This window comes from Mus caroli, chromosome 8, assembly GCF_900094665.2.
Source record: "Mus caroli chromosome 8, CAROLI_EIJ_v1.1, whole genome shotgun sequence".
Lineage (NCBI taxonomy): Eukaryota > Metazoa > Chordata > Mammalia > Rodentia > Muridae > Mus > Mus caroli.
In genome coordinates this window covers 53,769,519-53,785,903 of record NC_034577.1, presented here as the reverse complement: position 1 = coordinate 53,785,903, position 16,385 = coordinate 53,769,519, and the positions used below count along the sequence as shown (strand labels likewise).

The 16,385-nt window shown below is 46.8% G+C and overlaps 1 protein-coding gene across 1 annotated transcript in view; it reads right to left on the bottom strand.

The window, feature by feature from the left end:
- The window catches only part of Sh3rf1 (SH3 domain containing ring finger 1), a 168,280-nt gene extending 152,350 nt beyond the window's left edge, over positions 1-15,930 (bottom strand). Inside the window, exons 1-2 of the mRNA XM_021170485.1 lie at positions 15,453-15,930; positions 13,482-13,962 (exon numbers count right to left, since the gene is read on the bottom strand). Coding sequence (XP_021026144.1) covers positions 13,482-13,868 — 387 coding nt within the window. The 5' untranslated portion in view covers positions 13,869-13,962; positions 15,453-15,930. The remainder of the gene's footprint in view (positions 1-13,481; positions 13,963-15,452) is intronic.
- Positions 15,931-16,385: the final 455 nt, after the last annotated feature.

Below are 16,385 nucleotides of genomic sequence, written 5' to 3'. Positions count from 1 at the left end.
TCTCTCTCTCTCTCTCTCTCTCTCTCTCTCTCTCTCTCTCTCTCTCCCCTCTTCCCCTTCCCCCTCCTCCTCTCCCCTCCCCCCTTCTTCCTGGCTACTATAAAAGGAGCTGTGCTGCCCCACCCCATTCTTTCCCACATGAAAGACTGGCACCAGGAGCCAAGATCAATCCTTTCTAACTTTGCTTATATCAAGTATTTGTCATATTGACAAATAGTCTCAACAGAGGCCCCAGACATGAACAATCAATGTCTCTGCTGTCAAGTCAATTGTGGGGTGGGGGTGGGGGGTGGGGGGTGGGGTATATGTTTCTTTTGTTTTTGTTCTGTGTGGGGGAGGGATACATGCTCCTATCTGAGAGTGCAGACACACACAAGCCATGGTACATGAGTATTGGTCGGAGAACACCAGGTTCCTTGAAATAGGTAACACCACGGTGTCTGTCTACCAACTTCAGTCCCAGCAACATCAGTGCACACAATATTGACACCTTCTGTACCTTCCAATACTCTGGGCTCGTTTTATAAAAACAGATGACAAAGAGAGTGCTGATACTAGCAAAAAAAAAAAGTAATTACACCTGCCAAAAATATTTAGCCTCATAGACTGAGGCTCCTCTACTACGTGGTACCGTGGGGGACGTCAGAGCATGTGAAAAGCTGGCAGTAAGCCAGCACAGCCTATACTTAAAACAGGAGTTTATTACAACAGGAATGAGCAACTTACTAAGCAAATTCCACTTAGGATCGACTGGAGAAATGAAAATTTAGTGTTTGAAATGTAATTTTATCATATCTATTAACGTTCAACTACTGCACATACAAAAACTATGTGCTTATGGTTAAAAAATAAAAATCTATAGCCAGCTTGATGATGCATGGCTGCCATCATACCTGATATTACACACTGAATCAAACGGGAAGTCTGAGGCCAACTGAAGCTGCTTAAGAAACAAACAAAACTGAAAACTAGTCAAGACTAGCTTTAGCCGGGCATGGTGGCACACGCCTTTAATCCCAGCACTCGGGAGGCAGAGGCAGGAGGATTTCTGAGTTCGAAGCCAGCCTGGTCTACAGAGTGAGTTCCAGGTCATCCAGGACTACACAGAGAAACCCTACACCGAGACTCGCTTTAGAGCTATATGAATTGAAAGTCCTCATGAGTATCTCATGTTCCGCTCTCAGTGATTAGTGCTCGCTTAGACACACTTCCGGGAAACTTGCACAACTCTAAGGCTCTTCTACGGCACACCCAGGGTGCCATCTGGGGTACATTCCCTATGATGGTCAACACCGTGGCAACGTCACAGAATCTAGAATAGCTGGAAGGAAAGGCTCTGGGCAGGTCTGTAAGAGATGGAGATGAAATTGGTCTCCAGGCTTGCCTTTAAGAGATTATCTACATGAGGTTAACCAAGGTGGGAAGGACCATCCTGAAGGCATTCCAGGGGCTGGGGTCCCAGACGCATAGGTGTGCCAAGCATCATTCTCTCTCTGCTTCCTGGATGTTGGCACAGTGTGCTGGTCAGCAGCCTCAGGCTTCCTGTCTCCATGCTGGCCCAGGCATTATGGGCTGTACTCTCCTACCGTGAGCCTTTCCTTTCATAAACTGCCCTCATCTGCCATTTTGTCAGTGCCACAAACTAAGAAACTAATCCATCGCCTAAATTAAACTAGGTATGAACTGAGTGTGGTGGCTCACTCCTGTAAGCCTAGCACTCCGGAGTCTGAGGAAGGATGCTAGTGCGAATTCAAGACCAGTTTGGGGTATGGGGAACAAGACCTGGTACAGACACTGGTGCCATAATACAAATCCCACAAAGTTGCAGGGTTGTCTGATTGGATTTAAGGCCCTGTGATGGTTATTCTTGGTTGTCAACGTGACTACATCTGGAATGAACTACCATCCAGACATGCAGGGCACACCTGTAAGAAATTGTTTTGCTTGGCTTGCAGAGGGTGAATCCACTTTTAGTCACGGAGCTTTAAAGTAGGAAGATGCGCATCTTGCATCAGGATCTTGCGGCAAACAGACACACCTTGAATCTGGACCGTGGCCTCTGCTGGCAGTTTATACAAGGACATAGAAGAAGGAAGGGTTTGCTCTTTGTCTGCTTGCCCCTGACTTGCTGATACATCCAGCCCTACACTGGCACTAGAGTCCAGTTCTTCAGGATTCCAGCACATACTGAAGACCAGCCGAGACATTCGGACTGAGCAACTACTTAATTCTTGCTTGGACTTTCCATTCGCAGTCAGCCATTATTGGATTAGCTTGGATTAGCTGGACTGCACCCTGTAAAGTCATTTCAATAAATTCCAATACACATAGGGAGTGGTGGGAGGGGAGGGGAGGGGAGAAAAGGACCAAGATACAGAGTATTCTACAACAAACTCCTTTTTTCTGCACGACTCTCAATGGGTCAATGGGTTGGGACACACACTACCTTTAATATAATAAAAACATTTCTGTTCATTCATTCCTGAATAATAAATTACGAATGGTGAAAATGCAATAATGCAAGTTTTTTTTTTCATTAAAACAAACAAAAACCCACCACCATCACCACCAACAACAACAACAAAAAGCTTTAGGGACCAGAGGGACATCTCAGCAGTTACGAGCACTCGCTTCTCTTCCAGAGGGCCGGAGTTCAATCTCTAGCACTCACGGCAAGTGGCTAACAACTGACTGGCAGCCCTCCTATCCATGATGCAGACGCATGCACACACACACACATATGCATAAACAAAAATGTTAAGATACATAGATCTTTAAAAGGAAAAGCTGTAAGAACTTATTTCCTTAGGCTAATGGGGACACCCTCAAACTCAACAGCCCTTGCTGCTCTGCACAACATTTAATGTGCCTGAAACACTCATTTGCACCCACCCCTGCTGTTCACTTTTCCACGATGCAAATAATCTACTTAACTACTACTGTCAACCATCTGAAATGGCACCTCCTCTCCCTTCCCAGATACCCCTAAGAGCCCACTCACACATCTATCTTTAAAATGGCTGTGTTTACAGCAACCCATATGTCATCATTCACAAAGCAACTGTTAGCACCCTCTTGACTAGGCATTGGCAGGCACACATGCTGGAAAGGCTTGGGGACCCACAGGAAGGGTGTCTGGGGCTCAGAGGGAGTCTCACTGGCAGAGTTGTCTCAGAACACAATATTTTTACCCTACTTATACCCCACTAGACTACGTTGTTTTGTAAGTAAAGCTTTCCTGCTGAGTTCCTTACTCTATTTAGTTGCTACTGGTCCTACTTCTATTGTAAGTGAACCTCGCTCTACCACGTTGCTGTGTAACTGAGACTTGCCTGCTGCCTGAGCGTCTCTCTCGACCCTGCACTGTGTGTGCCACCTACTATCTCACGGTGTCATATGCACCAGGTCACTGTATAACCACAGATCCTTATCAAGACCCTGCTACCGAATGAATTGCAATGCACTCTGCCCTTTGACCTTAAAGGAAAAGTCTTTCCACATCCTCTTATGGATGTGCTTAAACCATATTAAGTAACAGACTGGAAGGACGAGGAAGGAAGAAATGCAGTGTGTGACTATCCTGGGAGAAACAGTTCTGGGAGAGGCCAGCATTATAGAAGGGAGGCTTTAGACAAGGAGAGAGACAGAGACAGAGACAGAGACAGAGACAGAGACAGAGACAGAGACAGAGACATCATGGGGGTGGGGTAGGGGAAGGGAGAACAGGCAAGAACTGACAGACTGCCCTTTCCTGTACCTTTTTACACCTCAGATTTTACCTTCTGAGACCATCAACTAATTATGGGGGGAAGGCAACAAGATCAAGAAAGTGATCCAGAAAAGCAGACAGAGCTCTGGACAGAGCCCTCCCACCCCCACCCCTCCCTGCTCCCCTGTTTTCTACTGCTTTCCCTGGTGACTCCCCTACCCCCACCCCAGCCACTTCTAAAGAGCAAACAGCAGTAACAAGACAGGGCAGGCAGCTCAGGAGGACAGGAGAGAGAAAACAAAGTGTGGAGCTTCTACTCCTGGGGAGATGGAAGGAAGAGTGGGGACTGGAGCTAAAGATCAAACCTCTTGGGACTTCCCCAAGAACAGTGGGGACCTCCGGCCAGAGTCCCTTTTTCTATGCCAATTTCCTTCTCCCCTTTTCCTTCTTCAGTCACCCAAAGGTTTTTTTTTGTTTTTGGTTTTTGGTTTTTTGGGTTTTTTTTTTTTTTTTTTTTTTTTTGTAAAGCAGCAATGAGAATATAGCCAAGTACCAGTCCATGATTCCAGTTTGTGATGTTCTGGTCTAGTCAGGCTACAGTGGTCCCAGGGATTACAAGGGAGCTGAATGATTGTCCCCTGGACTAGGTACATGGAAGCTGTTGTAATATACTAGTGCACAGTATCCTCATGTAGTGTGTGTAAGGAAAGCTGTGGCACTGCCAGTCCCATCTTTAAAAAAAAAATAGTACAAATAGCATATAATCGTGATGCTAACAAATGACTTCCTGGTTTATGTAGTTTGATTTTTATCATAATTAGAATTTTCTCTACTTAGAGAAAAAAGTTCACTACGAAACCTGTTTCCCAGGGTTTGGCTGATAGCTGTAAGTAACATGCCTGCCCTGTAAGCAAACAGAACTGAATTCAATCTCCTGAACCTATGCTCAAAAAGCTAAGCACGGGATGGGGGGGGGGGGTGGCACAGGTCTCTAATCCCAGGCCTCGGAAGGCAGGGAAATGGGAGAATCTCGGAGTTCAAGGCCAGCCTGGAATATGGAGCAAGTTCCAGGGCAGCAGAGCTCAAAAAACCAAAAAGCAGCAGCAGCAGCAGCAGTAGTATAAAAGCTAAGTATGGTGATGCATGGTTTTCATCCCAACACTGAGGTGATTAAGGCAGATGGGTTACTGGGCCCCACTAGCTGGCCAGCCTAATCTACTCAACGAGTTCCAAGTCAGAGAGATCTAGTCTCCAAAATAATAATAATAATAAAAAAGATGTACCCAAGGAATGAGGAATATTGGAATATCATTGAGGTTGTTTTCTGGCTTCCTTATACACGAGAATCTGCATCTATACATGTGCACACATATACGCACATGTACATACGTGTGTGTGCACATGTCTACCATGTTTTCTCGACTGTATCAAAAGCTCTGAAGGACTGACATCATATGCCTATGATGTTCCCAATGACGAAATGCACAGCAATACATTCCTTAGAATGAATTTCTCAGCACTGGGCACATGACTGTAGACAGGGAAAACTAAATGACCCCAGAGACTGGCAGAGAACGGACATTCATCAGACACTTTTCCACATGTGTGACAGCAAACCCCTGCCTCGTGCCCCCATTGGGTAGCTCTGTATCCAGACACTGCTTCCTGTATCATTATCCTTCTTTATTCTTATTTCTCGGGTTCTCATCACCCCAAATGGAAAACTAATACTCGCATTACAACACCTCCACTTCCACAGGCTTTCCAGTCTTCAAAACACGTGTATCTCAATTCTTGCACAGACCACAAAAGAACCTATCAACCGGATAGGCAAGTGTCATCCTTAATGTACACAGGGTGGAGAGGCTGCAGCAAAACCAGGCATGTGCACACATCAAAGGGTGAGAGAGCATGGCTGCCATTCCAAGCCTTTATCTGGCTTTACATACCATCGAGCCCCCTTTGGGTTTTGTTTTGTTTTGTTTGTTTGAGATAGGGTTTCTCTGTGCCATCCTGGCTGTCTCACTCTGTAGACCAGGCTGGCCTCGAACTCAGAAATCCACTTGCCTCTGCCTCCCAAGTGCTGGGATTACAGGCATGCGCCACCACTGCCCGGCCCATCAAGCCCCTTTTGAGTGAGTCCTACGAGTCAGGCTGTCAAGGCTTCTGAAAATCAAGATGGCCCTTTTCTGGTGGGTTCTGGGAGGGAGCCACTCACTGCTTTTCACGTGTGTACCCACAGGTGAGCCTATTAGGCTCCAAGGGATAGGTCCTAACAAAGAGCCTTAGATAAACACAGTTGTCACCAAGAACAAGGGACTTATGTAACCAAGTTGATAAAAACATAACCCAGAGAGGGAAGGGGTGAGGGTAACCAGACTATATTATATGCATGTGCAAAAATGTCAAAGAAGAAAATTAAAGTGCTTTTAATTTAAGTTTAACTCAGCCTCTTGTGCTCTCTGCTCCATGTCCTCCCCTCCCCTCCCCTCTCCCCTTCCCTCCCCTCCTCTCCCCTTCCCTCCTCTCCTCTCCCTTCCCCTCCTTTCCCTTGCCCTGCCCTGTCTGAAGCAGGTCTCTAAGTCTTTAAAGGTACTAGCCTATCATGTTGAAGAAATGAAGCCCAGTTGGTTTGCAGTGTTGACAACAGAGGCCACAGCTTATAACCTCCAAAGATACTGACTGCTTCCTTGTCCATTTTCATCATAACAGAGTTTTCATTTGTACCCTGCCCCTCTTCCCACCCCCATACACATTTTCTACAATAAAGTACTCACAGGTAGCAACCAGACTGAGAAGAGTAGAGTTGCTGCTAGCTATGGCTGGAGAAAGCTTTCTCCAATGGAAGTAACTAGACCCAAGGAGACTGTGTCCCACATGGTATGTACAAGAAGGAAGCATTTGGGGTGACAGAGATGTAAGGTGAAAGCCCAGCTCAGCTAATGACAAGCGAGGAGAGTTCAGATGCGTTATCCGAAGTCTTCTAGCTGTCCTTCCTACACCTATACGTGAGAGTTCTGATAGCAAATGCCTCCCTGTGAGGGACTATGCAAAGATACAGAGAGCTTGCCAAGCACTGTCACTGACCAGGCTACCTCGACCTGCCTGCAGTGTCCCGTATGAAATACTTCCGTTTCCATTACTTTCTTATTCTGGGAGATGGAGGGGGTGCTTACACAAACCCATCTACAGACGTCACTCCTTGGCTTAGGAGTACAAATACTAGAAGCTTCAATGACCCTCTCTCTACCCGCCAGTTTCTGCCACTAAATGCCTTCCTGTGAGCCCTTTTTATTTTCAACTTTTAAAATAGGAGGGAAACCACTCTCATCATTTTGAAATGAATGGAGCCTGGTGATTCCCGACTGGTACACTCACTCTATGTGCACGTCTCTGCACGTCTATTACACACAAATCATTTCATGAAGCCAATCTGTGCTCTAACATGAAAGGATTCCAGAGACGAAGTAAATGATCTAGCAACTCAGCAAGTATGGATATAAAAAGCTCAAGCTTTTATGTTTTTATATATATTTTTACTTCATCACACAAAAGTCTACACAATTATCTAGAATTAGATGTGTGTGTGTGTGTGTGTGTGTATGTATATACACACACATTTAGTAGCATATACTTCTCTAAGGCTGAAATTTTTAAAACAAAATTGTTCTCAAATACTTACTTTAAAATTTACATTTTCATTTCTCAAATACTACACTCTGCCCCCCAGAAAGGTGTCCTTAGTCACAAGTTAGTGAGATTTAAATGCATTTTGCTCTTTAAATTATCAGCCGGTGAGTACCAAGGACTCCCTCCCTAGTCCTGCCTTCTGCCACACTCAAGATGCCAGAGCGCAGGGCTAGGGGTGTGAGGAATGACTAGCTCAGTGGCAGAGCAGCAACTTAGCAGGTACAAGGCCTGGGGTCTACCCTACATCATCACCAAAGAGGGAAGGCACATCCCAGGGCCCTCCACTGAGTTCTAGGATGACGCCTGCATGAGTCACAGAGTAGGTGTCAAGGGCTAAATAACATACAAGGTCAATCTGCAACCACTTGTGTATGGGGAGGGGGGAATCTTTTTTTTTTTTTTTTTTTTTTTGGTTTTTTTTGTTGGGGGTTTTTTTTTTTTTTTTTTTTTTTTTTTTTTTTTTTTTTTTTTTTTTTTTTTTTTGTTTTTTGAGACAGGGTTTCTCTGTATAGCCCTGGCTGTCCTGGAACTCACTTTGTAGACCAGGCTGGCCTCGAACTCAGAAATCCGCCTGCCTCTGCCTCCCGAGTGCTGGGATTAAAGGCGTGCGCCACCACGCCCGGCGGGAGGGGGGAATCTTACCTTCTCTTTTCAGTTGGGCCATTCTGAAATGTTCTCACGCGAATAACCTCATTAAACAGTGTTTTTAAATCAAGTATGAGTTACCACAGATCTTGCTCCCATCTATTGAGAGACGTCCGTCCTGGTGACAGCATTCATACTGAACATTCTGAAACACACAGTTCTGTGTCTGGACCATGCTTGGTCCACTCTATATACTTAATCAGTGACCGCTGACCACAGCCTTAGACACAGACATGATCCATCCCATTCCACAGCCTGGTGCTTCTGAATTATGGTGGCTTATCCGCCTATTCCTGTGAATTTTACCATTCTCCCTACCTCCCACCCCAGCCCCATCTAAATGTTTTCAGCAAAACATGCTCTGATCTTGCCTTTGTCCCAGCACAGAACGGAGTTAGAAAGCTCTCCACAGGCACCTGCTGGCCCCTGGGACACCAAACAGTCTAGGGACAACCTTAGCCCCTTCCACCTCTACATAGAGCAAGTTGAGTTGTGTTGCTTTCTCCAAGACAATTCCTTCAAGTCCCCTCTTGCTAGCTTTGTCACGAAATGCCACAGACAACAGTATGTCCACCAGTGTCCACCAACCTCCCCAAACTCAAGTCACAGTATGGGAGGCGGGAAAGAAATCTTTCTCCCCTCTGGACATTTTCTTCCTTCTACAAAATTTTCTATTTGGCACATTATGACGTAAGCTGCCATTTTCTCATGAAATTCCTGCCCTAGCTTATGAAATCATACCAGGTAATTTGGCCAGTTGAAGTGGTAGGGAGGGCCCGAATAACTTCTTACATAAATATATAACTTCTTAAATAAAGACAAAAATGGGCTGGGTGGCCCATGGCAAGTCTCTGTGGGCAACCAGGACTGACTGAATCCGCAGCAGGATGAGAAGTCAGTCACTCCAAGGGCTGACTTTAGAAGTGGGTGCTTGGCTGCTGCCATGAAATACCACAGACTGGACAGCTTCAACGGAACAAGGCCAAGGTCTAGGAATGGGATTTACTCATGCCTCTCCACTTAGCTTGTGGTCAGCCGGCTTTTCCACGTGTCGTCACATGGTCTTGCCTCTGTGTCTCTACGTGCCACAATCTCTTCTATTAAGAACACAAGTCACATTGGTGGCTCATTTTACCCACTTTCACCACCACTGGAAGGGTCCTATCCTAACACAGAAACACATTCTGGGGTACTTAGAGTTAGTACTTCCCCACACAGAGACATATTCTGAGGTACTTGGACTTAGTACTTCCCCACAGAAAGCCACCTTCTGAGGTACTTGGAGTTAGTACTTCCCTACAGAGACACAGTCTCAGGTACTTGAACTTAGTACTTCCCCACAGAAAGCCACCTTCTGAGGTACTTGGAAATTAGTACTTCCCCACAGAAAGCCACCTTCTGAGGTACTTGGGAATTAGTACTTCCCCACAGAGAGACACTTTCCGAGGAACTTGAAGTCAGTTCTTCCACAAGAGGAGGTCTGAGTGACAGAACCCCCAACCTGTACAGACACCATGAGAAGGGAGGCAAAAGAGTACGGTTACGGCCATGAAGGAACGAACGCATAGCTGGCATTTTCAGAGGGAAGGAAACATGACCTGTGGTCCCAGTCTAGATTTCCCCTTTTTCTCACAGTCTCAGTCTTCGGTTTGCACCTCTAACGCTCTACCTGTTCCAAAGCCTTACTGACTGACCATCCCTCCCCCATTCTGAGCACTTAGTACCCATCCGTCTGGCTTTATCCCACTGAGGTCCACGTAGGCTCTCAGGCTCAGGCCGGGCCTGCCAGTAGTTCACTGTCCCCATTCACTTCCTGTCCATGAGGCTCCTTCTGCCCCCTGCCTGGCCCAGCCCCCATTCTCGGGATTATCACTTCACTGCTCAGATCTCAGTTCAAACGCCTCTCCCCGGAGGCAGCTTCTGAGGATCTGGCATATAAGCAAGTTTACTTTCACCCTGAACTCAAAGCCCTTCTATCCCCTCTTGCTGCCTCTCCAGCACACAAGTCACCATGTTTATTACACCCCTGCACTGCTTTAATGCTGTTAATCTCTCCTGTGAGACAGACCGCACACTCTGAAGTTCATGCGCAGAATCTGTATCTGGCCCCACCATCATCAGCCAGCCTGCAGTTTACTGGAAGAATGTAATCTGGCCCTGAACACCACCACCCAAAAACTCACAACCCAGAAGCCTGAGGCTTAAGTTCATGGCTAGCCTGAGCAACACAGCAAGATCATCTAGTTAATAGATAAAGACAACAACAAATCCAAATTAACTATAGAAAGCAGAAATTACAGGAAGCAGTTTAACTCTCCTAGAAGGTTACAATCTTATAGGAATTATTGAACATGTTGTTGTCTGTATCATTTCTATGTATGTATGTATGTATGTATGTACATATATTCATTAGATAACACATGTAATCTTATATTTTCAATAGATAGCTATTCTGTAGATATATAGATAAAATATGTATATATCCATTAGATAATATATATAATCTGGCAAATATATAACAGCTATAATCAGCCATAGGTACACCTTTTATGCACCAAAACAGTATCTAGTCTCCCCCTCCCTGGGGTTCATTTTCCTGCTTGGCACTGGCCAAAAAGCATGGGGAATTCTTTTTGCTTGAACTAAAGAACAGGCAGGGCTCATGGTGACTCCAGTCCAACAGGAAGGGACCCCTGTCCCCGTCATCCTAAGCAGGAAACACTAAAGTTCTGGGAATAAGATGTGTGGCACACATTGGAAATGTTTGAATCTGCTGATAGCACTGAACCCACCTTGGCTAGAAACACAAGGAGACCACATGGGCATACGCTAACGCAGAGCAACACTGGTGAGCTGAAGCAACGTTCCACATGGTCTCACTCTCAGCTTTCCACAACATGTGTCAACAGGCTGGTGGAAGCGCTTGGCTGTGTCAGAGAATCTAAGCAAAGAGGATGAGCGCTGGGGAGTTACTGTAGCCACTCACCTCGGGAAGCATCCAAAGGGGCTCATTACAGCCTCCAGGCCACCGGTGTGTGATACAAATGTCTAACATTTGTCAAGCAGCGGGTTCTGGGAACGGATTTACCTTTCAGGTGTTCCCTCTATATACGTGAAGCCTCGGCTGCCGTGAATACTTGTATGAACAAATGCTACTGTAACTCGGAAAAAAATTAATTTTTAATATGATGACATCATTTACTCGAATTCAGACTTCTGCTTGTCTGTCTTTCTCCGCTCTCCACAAAGTCCTCAACTCTTCTATACAAACTAATAAGGCTCAAGTTCAACTGACCCTCTCTGAAAAGCATCTGTCAGATGTCAAAGAAAAACAGGAAGCAAACTAGGAATCATAGAAACGGGAAAAAGCATATTGGCAGGATCAAAATCTCCAAATAGCCAAGAAAAATAAAAACCCATTTTGGAATCTTAGCCAGCCGCAGAGGCAGGGCCTTTCGCTTCTATTTCCTTGTCAATACCTGCATTAGAAAGAACATTTAAAGTCAAATGGGCTTGATTGAACCTCTCCTTAAATTCCTTTATCAGCAATCAGACATTCATAGCATTCCTCCCAACAGGTAAGACAACAACTGCGACACTTGAATTCATAGCCAGAAGCCACTCTCACCAGGCCTAATTAACAAGAAACAAAATCCCTCCAAAGATGCAAATCTACCTTCCCTCTCTGTTAAGGCAAGCAGACCTGGCTCCAAGTCTCAGAAATGATCAGGCCAATCCCTGGTTATGAGATTAAAATATTCATGAGCCCATATGTACTAATCAAGGTACCAGTAAACTTGGTACTACATAATAAGAGTTTCGTACATCAGGATCCAAGTAAGAAAGCCTTCCCAAAGGCAGGGTAATCATGCCTGTAATCCCATACTCGGTAAACTGAGGTGGGAGCATGAATCTGAGGCCAGCCTGGTATACACAGTGAATCCCAGGCTAGCCCAGGCTACAGAAAGAAAAGCCACCTGAGGCCAATTTTTAATATCTACATATTAATCATATGTCATATATATGAATCTTAGGAAACTAGGACCCTAATGATAAAGCTGCTCTCTAGTAATCCAAACAGCACCTGTGACTAAGATACTACATCTAGTGATGTAAGTACTTCTTATCATTCTATAAATGGTAAAAATTATTTTATGCAATGATGAGCTGATAGTCCACACATGTATGAGTCCCCACACTACCATCCTAGTGGATAGCTATTTATTAAATGAAAGCAATCAGTTTTAGGTTCTGACTAAAAATATTTAAAAAAGAAAAATCTCAGCCAGCTTTAAAATGTTCTTTAAAATGACTTGAGACTGGAGAGATATCTCAGTGGTTAAGACCATTGGCTAGGACTGGAGTTCAGTTCCCAGCACCCACATGGTGACTCACAATTCCTAACTCCGTCCGGTTCTGGGAAATCTGATGCCTTCTTCTGACATTTATGGGCATCGGGCACATAGGTGGTGCACATACACATGTGCAGGCAAAACCCTTAGACAAATAACAATGTTCTAAATCTAAAAATAATAACAATTTTAATAGCCTATAAAAATCTATTCATTTGACAAATACATGGCCAATTATCAAAACTGCCTAGTGGATAGCTATTTATTAAATGGAAGCACTGCCTTCTTCCAACCAAAACAGAATGACTCTTGTTGTCTGGATGTCAAAGACCGTGTCTCATTTCATGAAAAACAACAAAAGCAGGTCCTATCAGGAAATGATCACAGGAAACACAATTCTTATTCATTAAGAATCATTTACTAAATTAAGCCTAGTAAAGGTAGAAATATTTAACTTCACCTACAATTTTTTCCGCCCAAACCAAAGGGGGAAAAAATCATTTTAACGGAGTATTTCATTTCACTCCCTACAAAGCCCAGTACAGCCAGATGTAAGAGTCCTATGTGACATTCTGTTGCTACAGCAACGAAGCTGCTACCTGTGGCCATGATTTGTTCAAAAATCCTCCAACCATATTCTGTACTGTGCATTCATAAAACCACCAGAATGGCTCTAAGCAGTATAAAAATTAAGGCTTGCATTCTTACCTACGATTTACTCATATACTTATTTACTATATATACACTTGTATGTGTATACACACACACACACGATTCTCTCAGCGCCATCAAAAGGGTGAGACCATACCAATTTTCCAATTTTTCTTTTAATGAACATTTGATACCTGGTTCCTAAAACATATCCTACCAGACAATGGAGACTATAAGAGAAGATCTTTAAAACAGGATTTACTATGTGGGATCCAGTCTTATTTCAAGAGAAAATAAGGTCCTGAGGTTGAATCTATCTGCCCGGGTAGGTGTGGCTTCTTAGAGCTGATTTGAAAAATAAGCTAATAAAGAAGAGCTGCAGTCGGTCATCACACCCTGCATTCACCCAACTGTCTCTCTTACAAGCTACTCACCCTCACTGGGGGGCTCCAGGCTTGCACCCGAGGCTGCTGTCCACACTGGGAGCTCTGCAGATCTTTCGAGCCACAATTAACCACAGTGTTGCCCTGTGCCCTTAATGTGTTTGTGCAGGTGGTCCCGCCGGCAGGGCCGGGTTTCCAAGGCCTCTGCTTGATGCCATCCAGAAGTCTGACCAGTAGGATGTTACTGGGGAGCTCGTCGACCCCACAGCCAACAAGAGTCCGGCATTCGGGACATCTGAGTTCGTTCCGGGAACCCACAATCCCCAGCAAACAACGTTTGCAAAACGTATGCTGGCAAGGTAAGACCTTGGCGGAAGCATCCAGGCGTTCTAGACACACAGGGCACTCCAGAAGGTCCAACAAGGCAGACTCATCCATCTTGAGTGACTTTAGTGAGAAAACGGCTTCAGAACGTTCATAGTTGTGCGCAGCCCTTAAAGTGATTCATGTAACATCCATTTCAGACTTTGCTCTGGAGTTATGGGGAGAGAGGGGAGGAAAGAGAAAAATGACTGTTGTTATCTGGGGGAAAAGTTCACAGTGGAGCCAAGAACCAAAAAGTACACAAAAGTGCTTCCTCTGCATAGTCCAGCTTGGCTTTGGAATGTGGTTTCTGAGCTCCAAAGTCAACAATTAAAAAACACAACAGGCTTCTTAAACGATTCCCTACTAATCCCTGAAGATATCTAGAACCTCACTGGGCAGCAAGAACTAGCAAGCAATAAACAGGATTTATGAAAAAGCAATAAAGGACCGATATCGGCTGCCTAATAAAGTTCTCAACTTATTGGAGAACCTAAGCAAAACCGACTGGAAGTTTCCTCTATCTAAAACAATACTTTTAAGTCCAAAGACCTTCCCAATTTTTAAGCCACCGTTATCATTTAAGAAGCCTTGCCTTGGGGATCCTCGTAGTGAATGATCCCAATATTAAGTACATATGTGTCTTCTCTGTCTGAGAACAGACAGCTTAATCTTATCGAACGCCCCCCCCCTCCTCCCCCAGAGCTGATGATCGGCAATTCTAAAAGATATAGTCAAAACCTGCTTGAAAATAGCTACAAGAAAATCACCTTTTCCGGCATGGCTGACAAACTCTGAAACAGATTTCTGAACGGCTTGTCCTAATCCCATTCAGAAAAATCTAGTAAAATGTTCACCAAAATTCGACGATGGAATGAATGCTAGGCTGAAAACTCTGGGTACGATCTGAAAAACGGGCCCTTCAGGAGAAAGAGTATTTGAAGCCAGTTGGTGCATCGCTGTACCCCCACCACCACCACCCCAATCAATGTAGATGCCTAGGAAGGGAGGGGGTGAAAGGATTTGGAGGCTACATTAACAGCTGTTCCTGACTAGTCGGTTCTGGGGAGAGCCAGGGTGCGCCCCTCTTCCCACGGTGGGGCACAGGTAGTCCCCAACCCCGTGGCGTGGTGCTCGCCATAGACACACCCCAGAGCCAGGTGTCGCCAGCCGGGGGCAGAGATGGTCCTAGGAGCTGAGGCTGCGGCCGGGTAGCTCCAGAAACAGGGAATCTCACCCAGCTGCCTCCTCTCAGCCTCCCTTTAAGTCAAATCCAGGACAAAAAATTGCCCAACACCGATCGGTGGAAGTTTTCAAGGACTTAAAGAAAAATAAAGATGCAGCCTTAAGTTGGCCAAAGTCAGCGCCACTGAGTGCGGCGGGAAGCAGACTAGCGACCCCGCGGGGATGAGCTCAGCGACAGTCCCCGGAGACTGCCACTCCAGAGGCAGAAGGGACCGGGCTGCGTCCGGGGAGAGAGCGGCCCCGAGGCCGGGCAGAGGCTTCGGAAGAGAACAGAAAGGCCGCGGGGCTCGTTCCCGGCAGGTCCTGGAGACCCAAAGGGGAAGCGCGGGGACCGATTCGCGCGCACCACCGGGATGCGGGCGACCACCGGCCACCACCCCGCGCCCGGCGTCTCGGACTCGCCGCGCACCCTACCTCGCGCCTCCGCTGCTCGCCTTTGTTCGCGGCCCCGCAGCGCTGGTAGATGCGGCCCCGCCGAGCCCGCTGCCCGTGTGGCTCGGCCGCCGCGGTGGCACCGGGAGCCTCCTCACGGCCGCCCCCCTCGCGCGCGCTCGCACAGCACGCCGCCGCCGCCGCCGCCTCCCACCCGCCCAGCGAGGAGGGCGGGGGAACGCGACGCCGCCAAGGAGGAGGAGGAGGCGGAGGCAGCGCGCAGCGGGCACCCGGGGACTGGAGGGACGCACCACAGCGCCGCCCGCCGCTCGGGGACCGGCGCAGGAGCCCCCCAGCGGGCGGCGGCTTCGGGGACGCACTTAGCGGGAGGAAGGCTCGGGGACCCGCGCCTTCACCCCCCGAGGACGTGCACCCCGAGCAAATTGGGCTACCCGGGAGGAGGGCGGTGGGAGTGGCGCCGAGGGACCAGGAAGAGGCTGGGGCAAGGGCGCCCTGCCGGCCTCCGGCTCCGCCTGGCCGGTGCCTGGAGACCGACTCTTCCCGGTGGCCTGGGAAGGGAGTGGCTCTGGCGGGAACCGATCGCACTTTGCTGGGCGGGCACACTGCCTGGGTAGATACAGAGAGAGCAAAGTGAGACCCCTTAGTTCTGGGGTTCGGGTTAATGACCACCCTATGGTTCCTGGGGCCCGCCTCTTTCACCCAGCAATCAGCCCCCACTGCAGCAGCCAAGGGAGACAAATCCAAGCAAGTTTGGAGAATTGCGGATCCTAAAATTCAAAATGAGAAAGGAAAAAAAAAGAAAAACAGGTGGGAGATTAAAGTCAGTCTTGGGGAGGTTCTTCCTACCTCCCTAAAATGAGGTGAATTCAAAGTCTGACCCAGGTGGGCCGGCGCCTTGAAGCTGGCTAGGGGGTGCCTCTTTTATCTGCGCCTTGGGGGCAGCCATCATCATCA